The sequence below is a fragment of the Rana temporaria genome, chromosome 2 (genome assembly GCF_905171775.1).
Source record: "Rana temporaria chromosome 2, aRanTem1.1, whole genome shotgun sequence".
Lineage (NCBI taxonomy): Eukaryota > Metazoa > Chordata > Amphibia > Anura > Ranidae > Rana > Rana temporaria.
In genome coordinates, this window is record NC_053490.1 from 239,642,015 (window position 1) to 239,659,168 (window position 17,154).

The following is a 17,154-nucleotide window of genomic DNA, read 5'->3' on the forward strand; positions in this document are numbered from 1 at the left end:
CCCGCTAGCGGTCGAAAAAGGGTTAATACCGCCCACAATGCGCCTATGCAGAGGCGGTATAGCCGCGGTTTCCAATTGTTTTCAATAGGAAGGAGTAGTAAACGCACTTCCCCTTCACCACTCCAAAGATACGGCTAGCAAGACTTTTGGAGCGGTCCTGCTAGCACACCGCTCCAGTGTGAAAGCCCTCTGGGCTTTCACGCTGGAGAAAAAGCAGCCGCTGTTTCAGGTCAGGTTGCAGGCGCAATTTTTAGTGCAATACCACCTGCAAATCTTAGCTGTCTGCCCAGGCTTCACTACAGTGTTGAACAGGAAGATATAATCCAACATGATCTGAACTTTCTACACAGTATATAAAGCCGAAGACAGCAGATATACCTGTAAAATGTATGTATGTAGGGAGTATGTTGGTTTAATCTCTGTATATCATCTGGGGCTATTCACTTCACTAGGTGTATATGTGAGACTTTAAACATATCCACACCCAAGCCTACTAGACATTGGCTAAAAAAATGACTAAACTAGTTTAATGCTTTTTTGCCTTTATTTGATGCTTTCAGTGAACATGTTTTCTGTCTTGGGGTGACAACACTCACTCCCCGTAGTGAACCCATGGAGGAGCAGTGTTGACATCATTGGCTGCTCTAATTTGCACCACACACAATCCATCACCTCTCAATTATATATGGAGAAATGGTGGGAGTAGTTTACAAATAGCTGGTAAGGTTGATAACATGTTTGAGATTTTAGCACATGGGAAGTTAAAGGACACTGCATTTCTGGCAAGATCAACTTTTTTGCACTTTTAGAAAATGTACTTACAGCTTAAGACTAGGAACCTGCAATATAACACCTTTTCTCAGATTGAGACATGTATTTTAAATAAAAAGCAAATGTTCTTTGGTTACAGAGCCCCAAATAATATAATTTCAGTTTATCTGCATATCTGAATTCTGGAACAGAACAGTTTGTGTATATGGAACACTCACCTCCTAGTGGAATTACATTGTCCAGAAGAACCTCTACGCCTTGGAAGGGTAGTGAAACAAAATCTGACCTAGAAATAAGACAAGTTGTCATGTGTGCAGAAACCATTCTAGCTGGTAAAATTACAAACATTACAGAACATCTGATGAAGCTGACTAAGGCTGCATTCACATCTAGGCGGACGAAATCGCGGCGTTTTGTCGCCGCAAATCGCGGTAAAAATAGCGGCGTTTTGTACCGCGATTTGCGGTGACAAAACGCCGGTATTGTCCGCCTAGATGTGCCCCAAGATGACCCCCTCTATGGAGATGATTCCCATCTCCTAGCCGAAAGCTCGAAGACGCCTGAAAAAAAGGTCCGGGACCTTTTTTCACGCGGCAGGCGACAGGCGTCCGGCGTGGAGATGTGAACCATCTCCATAGAGGGACATCTGTTTTCAGCTCTCTGGCGGCAGCGGCGTAGCGCTACAGGCGTAAAAACGCCTAGGTGTGAATGCGGGCTCAGACCTCAATGGAACGCTTTATAAACTAACCACAAATTGCATCATTGTAGCACAACGTACTAGAATTGTGGATGAAATGAAACCCGCGATGCATAGCCTCCCCAATGGGACACTGTACAGTCATACTCCCAGATTAGCACTATCCAGTCCTGTACAGTAGATGTTATAGGTGGCCGTATATCCTCAAGATCCCTTGAGGCATCACTACAGTTCAATTGACACTATGAACCGCACCATATTTCTGTGCAATTCACATGCTATTCAGTGTAGTGCAACTTGAGCACATTTAAAATTAATGTGCTCAAATCGCACAGCATCACCAAGACGTGCATGCACTTTTTGGAGCCTCACCAAAAATGAATCGCATGGTTGGTTTTGTACCGTGTGATCCAATGCAGGCAACCAACCACACTGTTTGCAACTTGTATTTGGGGTGTCGTTAACTTTGTATCGACACCTACAGTGGATCGCAAGGGCAGTGCGATTGGAATACAGTGTGGGAAATGGCATTTCTCACACCGCAAAAGTATGAACCTAGCCTAAAGCTGGCCATACACCCAGATTTTGTTTTTCAGCAAAGAATAAATAAATCCAAGACTCCCTATCCACACGATATGCTGGTGGCTGTCAGAATACCCAAACAATGATTGCATCCTGTATCTACCAGGCTCCGATTTTTCAATAGTGTGTGCCGGTAGAGCCCCCAACAAAGCATATTTCAGTGGATTCATCAGTGTACGCCCAGCCTAAAGCATATTTGAACAAATGCCTTGTAAGACTATCCATTGTGTTTATCCACTTCAGCCTCTGCAACGTAACAGTATTTTTTTTAAACTGCCGATACTTTGTTGTAAAAGAGTACCCTCCAAGGTTCTGTTGATCATAGAGAGGGCCGTGGACCGGAACACCCTCAATCACCTGTATGGTCGATAGCCCCATACACATGGGCTGAATTTTAGCCAAAATGAACCATTATAGTAGAAGCCAGCCAACTTTTGACCCATGCGTATTGGCCGTTTGACCAACAGAATCTAGTCTCATGACCTCACATCTATAAAGCACTAGAAGGAATAGATTTACTCAAACTATGGATGTGCTTCTGTAGGTTCTAAAGGGAAAGAAGGATTGTGCACAGATTCACACAGCCCCACATCCATCAGTGCTTTAAACTGTCAGAAATACATAGAATCAATTTTTTTTCCGTAAGATCTAAATTTGCCATGTAAAAAAGAAAAGAAAATTTAGATGAAGTGAAAAAAATTACTAACCTGATTTGTCTGAGGGTCTCAATCTTGACTCTATTGTAGCCACCATAGTCCACATAGAGGATCTCAACTTCTTCGGTGTCTTCAAAGTAGGCCATCACTTGTGCTCGCCACCAAACACTGGGCCCAACAGGTGCAGAACAGAGAATCCCAACTATAAAAATAAATGTTTAGGATTCACTCGAATAGGACAGGCTGCTAGAGTGCTATATAGTCATAATAACAGCAAATGTATATATCTTGGGTTATTTTTGCAGTTTACTTAAAATGTTATGAACCATAAGCTTATAAGCCTTGGGTCATGGTTGGGTGAAAGCAGAGGGTGGGGAACATACGTCATGCACAGCAAAGAACAGAGTTTTTATCTGAGATTTGAGTGGTCTCAAAACAGCAGAGGCTGTCAATCACCTGATCTGTGCTTTGTGAGTGAGTGAGAGTGTGAGTGTGAGTGTGAGTGTGAGGGGGGGGGGGTTGGGCTGTCTCCCAAATATCTATGTGATCATAACTATCAAAAGTGACTCAGACAGCAGCAGTATGAGAGCAGATAAAAATCACTAGGTGCAGTGGATCAGGGCAAGTACAGAATTATAGGCGATTCCATTCTCATTTCAGAGATTTACAACTCCCATGGGATTTTTTTTTTTTTTGCCTGCATCCCGCTTTCTCTCCTGGACAGGAAGTGAAAAAAAAAAAATGCCCTAAAGCGAAGGGGAATTCTCCTCTTTTGTAATGGGAACACCTGTTCTCGTGAGAATTGCATATTTGTCTTGGGGATAATTCTGGAATTTTACAATTGCCAAAAAAAGCCACATAAAGTGAGACAGGCAGACAGGGATACAACTGAATACTGGAGAATATGGTAAGAGCTCTCCTATTGCCAAAAAACAGCCTTTAGGATTTAAAAATAAATAAATGTAAAAATAAATTTAAGCTACATTCTTTACTCTCCAGCCCTCTATAGTCTGAAGCTCCCTGCGGACCGCTGACATCTTCAACCCAGTGTCTTCCAGGTTTTGATCCCTGGCCATTTTAATTTGGCGGGCCAAGATATGTCATATGACATCACTCCCATTCACATGTGATCTTTCAGTCATCTCGGCATTTCTGAAATTCTATTGTAAGCTGTGCGTGCGCATCACTGGAATGCAAGCTTTAGCAGCATTAAGGTGGTGTTTAAGCCCTAGTTTGTTTATATTGACAAAATTCTAAAATTAATGCACACAAATGAATCGCCTACCAGCAAAATAGGCTACATTCATGCCAATTAGGGATTACAAATCTGTGTAAAAAGTTAAAGGGCAAGCTAGCTTAAAGCAGAGTTTCAGAACAGCAGTGGTCTGAGCTTTGGATCACTGTGGCAAACAACTTTGACGCAAAGGGAAACTACCTGGAATGTGGGAGGCTTCTGCAATGGGAAAAAAAAAAAAAAAATTGAAAATTCTAAACCAAAATGTTACCTTCTGCGGGTGTGGGCAATGACGGAATACCCGGCTGTGAGTAACAGAGGCTCATGTGCTGATCCAAGCCACAAAGTGCATGAAAAGTAGGATGCGTGCGCTGCTGGACAAACATGTGCCCTGCATTCACCACATTAACCACAACTACTTCCACGGAGACATTATTTGGTAGTGTGAGCTGGAAAAGAAAAAGAAAAATGTAAAAAACACGGCAACATGTTATACACTTGAGCTACATACTACATAAGAAAATAAATAAAATACAATGTTACGTTGGAAAACTACTCACGATTAATAAATGCATCCAAAAACTAAGGCTGCATTAACATCTGGGCATTTTGTTTTTAAAGCAAAAAGTCGCATTTTTTAATGCATTTTGCACATGTCAAAAAGGTCACCAATGTAAAAAGCAGAAAATGCCTGTAATCTTCCCAAAAAGCATGTACTTTGAGCTTCTGCCATTTTTCTTCAGGCTACAAAACGCTCAGATGTGAACAGGGGCCATTTAAATGAATAGGATTTTGCTTGTTGGCCGTTTACGAGCTGAAAACGCTCAGGTGCGAATGCAGCCTCAGACTACATGGTTACAAGAACAAGAAGCTTCACATATGCTGAATGTTAGTCTATGCTTGGTTTGTCCCAAATGCAACACAAGTACATGTAAATGAACCCATGTAATCAACCTCTAAACCATGAAGAAACATACCCATGATGCAACAGGAAGAGGGATCAGAGGAGGAGGGGGCGCAAATATATTTGTCAGATTCAAGTCCTTGAATTTCTTTCGGATTAGACTCAGAGCTCTGTCTATCTGTTGTTGAGAACCTGTTGAAATTTTGTAGTTCATTAGCAGTGTCCATTCCATACTACAAAAACACATATCTAAAAATACCAGGCAAATTCAAAACACTAAAATCAATTAAAATTTCACTTGCACAAGTGTCAAAAAAAATTAAACCATATATCAAAATCTAGGTTGCTGCAGTCTAAAAAAAAAAAAATAGTGTGATAAACCCATAAACAAAAAAGGACTTCAAATAAAACACCGCTATCTTCTTTGAATGCACCGAGAGTCAACAAGCAAAAGGAAAGCGTCAAGATGCTTAGAAGATATTTTAAATTACAATACAAAGCCAAATTCATTACAAAATGCTAATACATACATTTGTAGTGTTCACTCAAGGTGACTTTATGAAATCTTAAAAAAAAAAAAAAAAAAAAAAGGATTTTTTGGGTTATGTTCCTGCCACCTCTGACGTTTTCAAAAGGAGGGTCCTGAAGAACCGAGAGTGCCAGATTCAAATCCCATGGAGGAAGAGGTGGTTTAATAGGGGGGGGGGGGGGGGGGGGGGGGGGGGGGGGAAGTATATGACGAAACCCATGCACAAAAAAAAAAAAAAAAAAAAAAAAAAAAGGTACCCACCAGAGAATGAGCCGCAAAAGAACACAGCCAAGGCTGAAATCTGTCCCTTAATGGTGCTTAGGGCAAGTTTCCGATCCACTCCACGCTGTAAACACAGCAGGACCCTAGAAACCACATGCATCCGTGGATGCCACCCCATCTCTTCAAAGAGATGTAGGCCTTCCAGGTGCGATGGTAGATCTTCCTGAAAGAAGACTTCCGTGCCCTTAGTATGGTTGAGAGTCGGAAAGACCTCGGTCCCTCAATGCCTGGCTTTCAATAGCCATGCCGTTAAAGCCAGCGACTGTAAAAGCAGGATGAAGTATGGGACCTTGAGACAGAAGGCCCTCCTGCATTGGCATCCGCCACCAGGCGTACGAGATCGGCGTACCAAGGACGCCTGGGCCAATCTGGAGAGATTAGAATAATCGTTATGCCTTCGGCCTCCACTCTGCAGAGCAACCGAGGAAGCAACGTCAATTGGGAAAGGCAAAAATTAGCCGATACTGACCCCACAGGGCCACCAACGCATCTACCCAGGGATCTCTGGACCTGGCCACGAACCGCCACTTTGCGGTTTAGGCGAGAGGCCAGGAGATTTACGTCCGGTGTGCCCCACCTCCTGCAAAGGAGTTGAAACACCTCCGGATGCAATGACTATTATCCCTGGTCCAGCATCTGGCGACTCAGGTAGTCTGCCTGGCAGTTTTCTACACCCGGAATGTAGACGGCCGACACGCTTCTTTCTGCCCACCTTAGGATGTGAGCGACCTCGGACGCTGCAGCCGAGCTCCGAGTTGCCCCCTGATGGTTGACATAAGCCACCATCGTGGCATTGTCCGACTGGATCCTGATTGGGCATCCCTGCAACCTCCTCGACCACGAGGAGAGACATAGCCTGATTGCCCGAAGTTCTAGGGCATTGATCGGCAGACGGGACTCTTCTAGAGTCCATTGAACCTGGGATGACTGGAAACCCCCAGATGCCCCCCCCCCCCAACCCGTGAGGCTGGCGTCCGCCGTAATCACTGTCCACTGGAAAGGAAGAAATTACTTCCCGGACCGAAGAGCTGGTGATCTCGGCCACCAATTCAGAGAAACTGACGATCCAGAGACAATGGGGATTTGTACCATTTGGACAGGATCTCCCTCTGCAATACTCAAGTGGGGAACTGGGCATACAGTACCGCCTTGAATGGAGGCTACCATCAGACCCAGGACTCGCATGCAAAAAACGGAGCGACAACTAATTGCGGGATGCCAACAGCTTCACCGCAGGCTGAATAGTCTGCAATTTTTCCAGTGGGAAGAAAGACTCGCCTCTGAGGAGTCCAGAATCAACCCTAGGTACTCCAAAGGCTAAGTCGGTACCAGGACCAACTTCTGAATGTTTAACACCCACCCGAATTCTCGGAGGGTCTGGCTGGCTATAGACACATCCATCTCTAATTCTGAGCTGAAAGCTGCTCTCAGAAGAACATCTTTCAAGTAGCCCATGATGGCAATGCCTCGCTGTCTCAGCAAAGCTAGGATCAGTGCAAGCACCTTGGTGAAAAACTCTTGGTGCTGACGCTAGTCCAAAAAGGAAGGGCCACAAACTGATAGTGGTCTTCCCCCAACGCAATGCGCAGAATCCTCTGGTGACTTGCGCAAATTATGACATGCAAGCAAGCGTCCTTGATGTCCCCCGGATAAAGCGCAGCCACCACCGAGCATATGGATTCCATGCGGAACTTCCTTACTCTCACAAAAGGCATTCAGGGCCTTGAGGTCCAAGATTGGACAGACCCCGTCCTCCTTCGGGACCACAAACCGATTCGAATAAAATCCCTGAAACCTCTCGTTCTGCGGAACGGGTAAAATTACCCTGCAACTTAACAAATCTTGCACTGCCCCCAATAGGGCAGACAACGAGCCGGAAGGAGACTGGAGGGAAAGAATCTGTGTGGAGGATAGGAAAGAAACCATCTTGTACCCCGAACAGAACACCTTACAGATCCACTGGTGGGAGAGCAGGGAGGTCCACCGAGCTGTGAACCTGCAAAGCCGTCCCCCCATCCAAGAGTCGGGCGGAGGCAAAACTTTATGCAGTGGCGGGCTTGGATGCCGGTTTGTTCGGCTTACGCACCCGGGGACGTTTCTGTCCCCCAGTTGAGCCTTTATCGGCCTGGGAAGGTTTACCCGCGGACCCTGACTGACGAAAATACCTCTTCTGAATGGGAAACGAAGGACCGGCTTACTGCACGGCTCCTTCCCCTTGGTGAGGGAGGAGAGTGCCCTTACCTCCAGTGATATCTTTAATAATGTCATCCGGCGAGGTACCAAAAAGCCTTCTACCCTTGAAGGGTAAATCTGCTAGGGCTTTTTTGGATGCTTGGTCAGCAGACCAGCATTTCAGCCAAATCAGGCGGCGTAAACCACGGCCGAAACAGAGGCTCTGGATATCAAGGGGGCTGCATACAATGTAGCATCACAGACATATACAAGGCCCTGGACCAACTGGTCGGCCAGATTAATAAATTTGGGAGGCAACTGGTGCGCCTCCATAATCTGGTGCAAAACCTTTGCCGATTCAGCAAGTGTCTGAGACACCAAGTTGGCAACCACAATAGGCCGCAATGCAGACCCCCAACATGGAGTGGGTCAGCGCCTTGGACCTCCTATCGGTATGGTCCTTGAAGGCAGGGGTCCCTTCTATAGGGAGAGTGGTCACCTTATTTAACCGGGCAACCGGGGGGGTCAACTACCAGAGGAGAAGCCCATTGTTTCAACAGGCTGTCCTTAAAAGGGTAACGGACCGCTAGGTGCTGAGGAACCACAAAGGACTTGTCAAAAAAAGACACAAGGAAAAACCTTCAGAGCGGTCCAACTTGTGGGACCCAAAAAAGACTGAACCCTCAGTGGATGCCTCAGCTGCACTATCCAGCTTAAGGGAGTCCCTTACAGCACTGATAAGCGCACTGACAAGTGCCCTGTCCTGACCCAAGGGAGGAGTCTTCCTCACAAGGAAGGTCCTGGTCCACATCCTACGACAACCCAGAACCAGGGTCCTGTGCAGAAGTCAGGCCTGGGTCTGAGTCAGAGCATTCCCCAGGAGATGGCGGGGAGGTGGCGCTTTTTACCCCCCCCCTTACGCCTGTGTGCCGCATCCACCCTGGCAACAAATGTTTGCAGGACCGCCGACAAAGTGTCCAAGGGAACTGCAGGGGCACCAGCTGCCACCTCAGGCATGTTTGGGGAGGAAGGGCCAGACACTCACTCCATAACCACAGACAGCTCTCAGGGACCTAGTCAGACCTGAAAAAGCCCACCCTCTGGGCTGCGCTTACCAGGGGGTTACCCAGGGGACTCACCAACTCAGCAAGAGACTAATCAGTGCTGCTGCCCGCCTTCAGTATACAGCGTGTGCTGTGAGGAAAAAACTGAGGTAAAGCTGTGAGGTAAAAAGTCTGAGGAGATATGTGCTGCGCGCCGTTCAGAAGCCAACACTAGAGGCCAAAACCCCACACAAAATGGCCACCGGACACCTCAGATGACTGGGCATGGCCACAGTAAGATGGCAGACCGCAATAACGAGCAGCGCCATAGCACGGCCACGACAAAATGGCCACCAATGGGGATTTCCCAATGTAAATAGACTGCAAAAAAATGGCAGCGAAACAGCGATGTGGATAAGAAGGCCACAAGGGTGCCTCCCAAGGCAAAGCACACCCCCACAGACAAAAATGGGACCAGACACCCCACAGGTCCACCCCGGTAGCAGCGAAATAGAGGGAAAAATGACAGAGCAGGGAAAGGGAGGATCCCCTAACCCCAGGAATGCGCAGCCATACCGACCACCCGAGGAAGGAAGGACTGTACTTACCCGTCCATGCGAGGACCCGCTGGCGCATTCCTGACAGGCATACAACCGCGTTTGAGTAGCCGTCGGCACGGTCCACTGTGAGACAACACCACAGCCCAGTCATGTGTGGACCCTGGAGCAAAAAAGTCCACCGGCCACCCCAGGAGTCATGGGGCATGTCGTGGCAGACCCAGCTCTTAGCAATGGTGTGCTCACGCTCGCTGGCCGGACTGAGGAGACTACAAGGATCTATATATCCAGCCTGACACCCAGCCGGCAGTAGATAGAACCTTAAAGAAAATAAAAAACGAAAAATTTCTTCTGGGCACTGGGCCCAAAGGGAGCCACGTCCTCCTTTGCTAGGCAGAAAAAAAACAAAAAGGCTGCATGGAGGAGGGTTATGTCCTGAGGGACCACCCCCTGGGCGGGGCTGTTCAACTCTGTTAAAGTAACATGTATTTAAATATCTAACATGTTCTGCCTAGTCCTCTCCTATGAACAGGAACATAACCCCCTTGTCAAGACTTGAGAAGGCTGTGTCCGTCCATGGACGATAAGAGAAAAAAAAAATTTCAACGAACAGCACTGCACACATTAGCATTTTGCAATTAAATGGTTTTGTATTAGTTTATTGCAACTCAAATATCTTCTAAGCACTTTACATTTCATATTGACTTACGGTGCATTCAAATAAGGTAGCACAGTATTTATTAGAAGCCAAAATGTGTTGCACATTCGTGTCCCGAAACATCACAGGATAAATGCTTGTTCCAGGTAAGTAACTCACTAGGCAGTGAAGAATGCGCATGACCACTCTACAGATTGAATTCTTAAAAATAGCACGTTGGGTTAGACCAGTGTTTCTCAATTCCAGTCCTCAGGCCCCCCCAACAGGTCAGGTTTTCAGGATTTCCATTATTTTGCACAGGTGATTTGATCAGTTTCACTGCCTTAGTAATCACCACAGCCTTTTCATCTGAGGGAAATCCTGAAAACCTGACCTGTTGGGGGGGCCTGAGGACTGGAATTGAGAAACACTGGGTTAGACCCTTAGGGCTCAAGCACGTGGATGCATTCTCCAGTACAGCATACACAAGTGTATTTCTGTGCCCAGAAGTTTCTGGTGCTGCATATAGCCACCAATCGATATTAATGGTTGAAGTAAGCTGAATGCAGGGCTTTAATATTGATTGGACCCTGGGCAAACATTTTCTTGGACTAAGCTGAATTCACGCATCAACCAGCTGCAGGCAGTATGGTGAAGGGCGGTGAGTTTCCCATTGCTTTCAATGGAAAGGAGTGGTAAACAGCGGCTATACCTCTGGCAGAGGCGCAATGCGGTCGGTATTAACCCTTTTTCTGCCGCTAGCAGGGGGTAAAACCGCACCGCCTGAATAACGCCGCAATTCCGACAGTAAAGCGCCGCTAAAAATAGCAGCGCTTTATCGCCACTGCACCCCTGGCCCCAGTGTGAAAGGGGCCTGACTGCCCCTTTTGCCCTGTGTTAAAAAGATGGCCGCGGCTGTATGTGGTTATGCACTGTGTGTATGCTCCATTTCAGGCATACAGGCAAGTCACCAAATGCAACTAGCTTGGGTTAGGGAAATGAACAATATACAGTATAACCTACACATCAAGGCCTTACATGGTTTCAGAGTCAACATTCATCTTTGTCTTTACAATTATGACACTTTACCTAAAAGCAAACAACATGATTCACCCCTTAACCCAAAGTCAAAACTGCTCTAGTTTTATATCTCAGTGCAGAAGGCCAATAGATGCAATAATGTAGTGAAAAAAAGCCAGGTTATACCTGAATGTACTTCGTATATTTGCCAGCAAGATTAATTTTATGCCGGCCTCTTGGCAATTCCCAACCTTCTTAAATTGCTGCGAAAATAACTAAACCAATTGATGGCGTTACCCACTCTCAATGAATAACATATCAATGCAGAATAAAAGGGGCAACCCCTACTGGAGAAGAAACAACTTTTGGGAAGCCTCAGCCAATGGGCGATTCTGCCCAGATGGGCCTGCTGAAAACTAAAAGATGACCTTCACAACAGATCTCAGTGAAAAATTAAGCAAGTGCACAGTTTTGCAAGGAAACAAAATTTAGTATCTACAATTAAAAACACTCACCTTCCAAATGACAGATTTGAATATCCTGTGTGTAAGGCACAGTAGAGATATATATTTTGGCACCTGATGACTGCTTCAAGAAACTCACAAACCTGCCTTGTTTCCCAATTAATCGACCAACCAAATACTTGACAAAAAAAAAAAAAAAAAAAGAACAATTAGCATAAATTGAATACACAAACATTAAATCAACAGGTTTATACTTGCCTGCTCTGTACAATTCTATTGTACAGAGGAGCCACAAAGCTCTTCTTCTGAGGTCCCCCACCGGTGCCCCCGTTTCCCCTCGCCAGTGAGGCTGCTTTCTATGGGGGGCACTTGTGTAGGCTTGCTCTGAGCCTTGCTGACAGGCTTCCTCCATAGACTTGGCCCGCCACTGACTTTGACTGACAGCAGTGGAAGCCAACGGCACCTGCTGCCTCATCAAAGCCTGAGAGGCCAGGATGAAAGGGGAGAAAAGAGCTGCAGACAGGCACGTCACTGGATCGAAAGAGCTCAGGTAAGTTGTGTTTTTAAAGAAAAAAGGGTGGTGAGGGGGTGATAGATTCCTAAAAAACATTTCCCACCTTCATGCAAGGGGGCTATAACCACAACCCCCCCCCCCCCCAAAAAAAAACACACAAACACCCTCTCTGCAGTCACTGCTACTAGGACAGACCAAATGGATTGATTGGCCAGCACTATCGCAGTGATCTCAGAATCTATCTGGTCCACACTGGAAGCGATGACAGATAAGATGTGAGATTTCAAATTCCTCAACTACTGCAGCAGCTGGTTTCTGACAGCTTAGCAACCCCAGAAGCAAGAACAGCAGACACCGTAGGGGTCTGCTATCCGTTCGTGTTAGTTCACCTTTAACAATTATTCTGTAAGGGTGAACCCTTTAACTGGAAAAAAAACAAAACACAAAACAACAAACACACACGCTATACATGTGTTTGGTGGAGTGGAAAATCTTTGAATATCCCGACTGATATTCAACCAAGCTGGAAAGAACACTCAACCATAAAAAAGTTACACACACTACCTTTGGCACTTCAAACTCCCAGATGACAACATCAGCCTTTTTTGCATCAGATTTCTGCTTCATATTTTGCTCACTATTTCCCAAAGCACAACCACTATCCACAGAGTCCATGCTGTTTACATCCGATCCTAAATGAAAAAACACAAAAGGCAAAAAATGTATGTCAAAACGAATAACATCCCCCCTCCCCAAGCACAACATAGAAATTAAAATTGCACCATAGACTTGAGGGACACAGATTTTTAACAAGCAATTTAGGGTTACACTGCCGCCTATAATAGAAAAGGTACATAGAAACTGAAGGCTGGCCCCCCCTTTAGAGGCTATAGCCCACCCTCGTCACCTGCTCAGTTGCAGCAAGCCATCTAAAAGGACCCCCTCCTCATCCAACCCCACCCCTCCCCCCAAACCCTGAGGCGCATGGTGGCGATCTCCTGCTCTGAGCACAGAGGCATAGGAATGCTTAGAGCTTAATCTCCTAAAAACCTACCCCATCAGGGACGTTTAGGAGCATTTTAAATTGGTCGGCGTTGCCACATGGGATTTCTAAGCCCCGGACCACTGAGGCGGCTATACCGGGGCTCAGAAGGGGAGATGCCGTACTTTAAAATTCTCCTTGCCAGAGTAATGACATCGTGGATTGGGTAGATTCTAACCAGAACATTTGTGCCTGCAAGAAATAAAAGTATGTATGCATGCATGCATGTATGTATCCCCCCCCCCCCCCTTAAAAGGCTAAGGCAGGGGGAAGTTGCTATTGGGCATTGAAACTAAATTATGTTTAGCAACTTCAGCCCCGAAAGGATTTTTACCCCCATCCTGACCAAGCCATTTTTTGCGATACGGCACTGCTTCGCTTTAACTGACAATTGCGCGGTCGAGCGACATTGTACCCCAATAAAAATGATGCCACCAAACTCCAAAAGAGCTCTATTGGTGGCATTAACTTTGCGTTAAATTATAGTAAAAAATGTCTTTAATTTTGCCAGTAACGGCAGCGATCTTTATCGGGACTGCGACATACAGATGCTTGGGGGTGATCAAGGGGTTATCCGTGTTCCCTAGGTGTGTTTCTAAATAGAGGGGATAGGACCGACTAGAGGAGCCAGGATCGTTGTTCCTTAGTGGGATCTGTGTCTCCTCCCGGCAGAACCCCCCGGCTCTGGCTCCTGCAATCGCAGGTGGCCAGCAGTGATCACGCCTGCTACAGCTAGGTACCACGGTTTGATCAGAGGTGCCATTCTGCTGACATATATCGCCATGAGCCGGTCGGCAAGTGGTTAAATAAAGCCCTGAAACTTTCAAAAGGGAACTGGCAAAATCAACTCCTAAAAAGTGACGTTGCTGTGGGGGAATCCCATTTGCATGAGGACACCTCAGGTTGCTTGGTCATTCAGGAATTGCAGTGAAAGAGTGGAGGTCTGGCAAGGATGAAATCAAGACTTCCGAAACCCACAAGTGGCAGACTTTGCCATGGGCGCCTTAGTTTTTTTCTTACTGGGCTGGATTGTCATTCCAAACAGTCTGCATAGACCAATTTTGCATGCAAATCTATTGTACATTAGTGCAAGCCTACAGGGAGGAGCTCCAATTTGTGGCTTACTGAGCAACTCCTCAGGATCCAGTCAGGGTTGCAGGCCAAGCGTTTGGTCCAGACTGCCAGTTCGGCAAACGACCATAGACACCACCGGCAGTTGCATGGCCAGGACAAGAAGATTTAAAAACAGGGGCTCCAATCTCTTGTTCAAGATCTTTAACCACTTCTCGCCCGGTCAATGGACAATTGATGTCCGGGAAGTGGTTGTGAAATCCTGACTGGACGTCTATTGACGTCCTGCAAGATTTCATGCCGTGGGGGCGCGCAGCGATCGGTGGTGCTGGGTGTCAGTCTGACACCCTGCATTTCCTATCTCATCAAGGGGCCTCCGGCGGAGGCTCTTTACCATGTGATCAGCCGTGTCCAATCACGGCTGATCACATGGTAAACAGGAAGAGCCGTTGATCGGCTCTTCCTCACTCGCGTGTGATAGACGCGCGTAGAGGAGAGCCGATCGGCGGCTCTCCTGACAGGGGGGGGGGTTCACGTTGATTGTTTATCAGCGCAGCCCCCCCTCGGTTGCTCACACTAGACCACAGGGAAGCCGCCAGGAACACCAGGTATTGGAGGAAACATGTGGATGGCCAGGTACACCCCCCATGGCCACCCATGTAAAAAATATGCACAATAGATGCCAATCGTTGCCCACAAATGGGCACTGACTGGCAACATGGGCACTGATTGGAAAAATTGTAAACAAAGTGCCACCCCTCAGTGCCCACCTATCTGTGCCACCCATCAGTGCTGCATACCAGCGCCGCCTATCAGTGTCCATCAGTGCCACCTCATCGGTGCCCATAATTAAAAAAGAAAAACGTACTTATTTACAAAAAAATTAACAGAAAAAAAATTGCACAAAAAAAAAAAAAAAAAATCCCAGAGGTGATCAAATACCACCAAAAGAAAGCTCTATTTGTGGGAACAAAATGATAAAAAAAATTGTTTGGGTACAGCGTAGCATGATGACCGCGCAATTGTCAAAGTGCGACAGCGCATAAAGCTGAAAATTGGCTTGGGCAGGAAGCTGCATCAGTGCCTGGTATGGAAGTGGTTAAAGACGGGGACATCACTCAACTGTAGCCATAAGGCATTTTCTAAGGCAGGAAAAAAGCCAGACACATCACAGGCACTTTTTGTGGTAAGCCTCCTTTACCTCTGCGCAAACCTCTTTGGAGTTGTATACATTTTGTCTGTCCACAGCTAGAGCTTCAATTTACTGTAGTAAAAAGGGTGAACCAGAAAGGAACAGAATGTGTTTTAGTTTTGGGAAGGGAAGGCATAATGGTGACCGTAGGTCAAGCAGGTGGTTATGAATCCAACACCGCTTGCCTACCAAACCTTAAAATTGATGTAAACCCTCTCCTATACCCAGTGAAGTGAACAGCCTCAGAAGAAACAAATCTGCCTACATAAAGTTTTACATGTATATATCTGCAGCCTCTCCCTTTCTATATTCTTTAGAAAGTGCACATCATGGTACAAATCTTTCTTCCTATTTCAGCAGTGAGAGGGGAGTCTGGGCATACAATATGTGGTGTGGGGGTGTGTGCCTTTCTGCCTAGCAACAAATAAACTTGCAGAGCTGCACTCTGAATAGACCAGCTCTCTGCTAATCTAAGCACCCTCCACAACACAAATTTCCAAGCTGTTTTTATCTCCTGTGTAGGAGAGGTTGTCAGAAGTTCTCATGCGGATAACAGGAACAGAGCAGCAGGGGGGATATTATAAGTAAAAAGTAATAATTTTTTTCAAAATTCAAGGTCTTTGTTTATAATCGCAAAAAATAAAAACTGCGGGTGATCAAATGCCACCAAAAGAGGGGCGGGGGTTATCAGCGCTGCATGTCTGTGCAATTGTCAGTTAAAGCAATGCCTATTAACATACAAGGGCCTGGTCTCATTAAGGGGGCAAATCCTTCCAGGGCTGAAGTTGTTAAAGTAAACCTAAAAACATGACAGAGGGGTTGAGAGGCTGCATTGGGCTGGATGGAGGGTGGGATTGTCATTAAACACCCTGAGAATTAAAGTTAAATTATAACCTGTACCGCCTTCTCTAAAACCATTTTGAGAGGGAGGAATTTCCTCCAGCCCCGCATCCCGACCAGTGCATTTTCAGCCCGACTTCCTTGTGGTCTTGATCCTTTGGCCACAAATACGTTTTTTTTTTATTAAAGTCTGAATCGGTTGACCAAAAACTGAGTCCCCAGTAAAAGGTGAGATGCACAACTTAGAAGCAGAGTAACTTGATTCATGAAATTTGAGCTGGGCACATATCTGCAGTATTTTGTCATCTCTTTTCAATGAGCCAAGTCTTACAGCTCTCTTCTGAACGGTTCCTCCGTTATAAGCCTTAGAACTCCTGACAAATTCTGACTTTTTAGACAAAAGCAGCCTGAATCTTTTGTCGGAGGAGGTTGCTAAAATAGAGTAGCAGAGATCAGCTGCCATTACAAAACGGCTCTGAAAGTCTCTGCCTATGATGAGAGGGGGCGTCTGCCTTTCTTCCAATCAGCAATTTTAGCCATCTTGGCTGTATGCCAGTGTTTCGTCACATATGGCGACCCATCACATTTGGCTACCTGCTGGAGTAGCATGCGCGACACCGCCATATGCGTTCCAACACTTTTATGACAAAACAGCACACTAAAGCCATCATATAGTGTGATGGAAGCAACAACAAACATGAAAATGCTGTTGATTTTACATAATTTAAATTCGGCTGCAGCTGTACCGTGCAAGATTATTGCTAGGGAACCATTAGTGTTGGAATGCATAGCGCAGTGTTTGTATTGTATGTATTGTCACTTCGGTTTCAATGCTCCGTATTGTCGCAAAACTTTTGTAACCCATCACGCATGCGCAGTGCGAAATTTCTCAGCGCAACGTCACTTCCGTAGCCAAATGTGATGGGTAGCTGAATGTGATGAAACAC

General features: G+C 46.1%; 1 protein-coding gene across 4 annotated transcripts in view; it reads right to left on the minus strand.

Moving 5' to 3' along the window:
- AKAP1 (A-kinase anchoring protein 1) overlaps positions 1–17,154 on the minus strand; it is an 81,999-nt gene that overhangs the window by 25,871 nt on the left and 38,974 nt on the right. For all 4 annotated transcript variants that reach the window (XM_040336664.1, XM_040336661.1, XM_040336662.1 and 1 more), the window contains 6 exons: positions 12,627–12,754; positions 11,600–11,726; positions 4,918–5,036; positions 4,212–4,389; positions 2,758–2,908; positions 990–1,057 (listed from right to left, as the gene is read on the minus strand). In XM_040336664.1, coding sequence (XP_040192598.1) covers positions 990–1,057; positions 2,758–2,908; positions 4,212–4,389; positions 4,918–5,036; positions 11,600–11,726; positions 12,627–12,754 — 771 coding nt within the window. The remainder of the gene's footprint in view (positions 1–989; positions 1,058–2,757; positions 2,909–4,211; positions 4,390–4,917; positions 5,037–11,599; positions 11,727–12,626; positions 12,755–17,154) is intronic.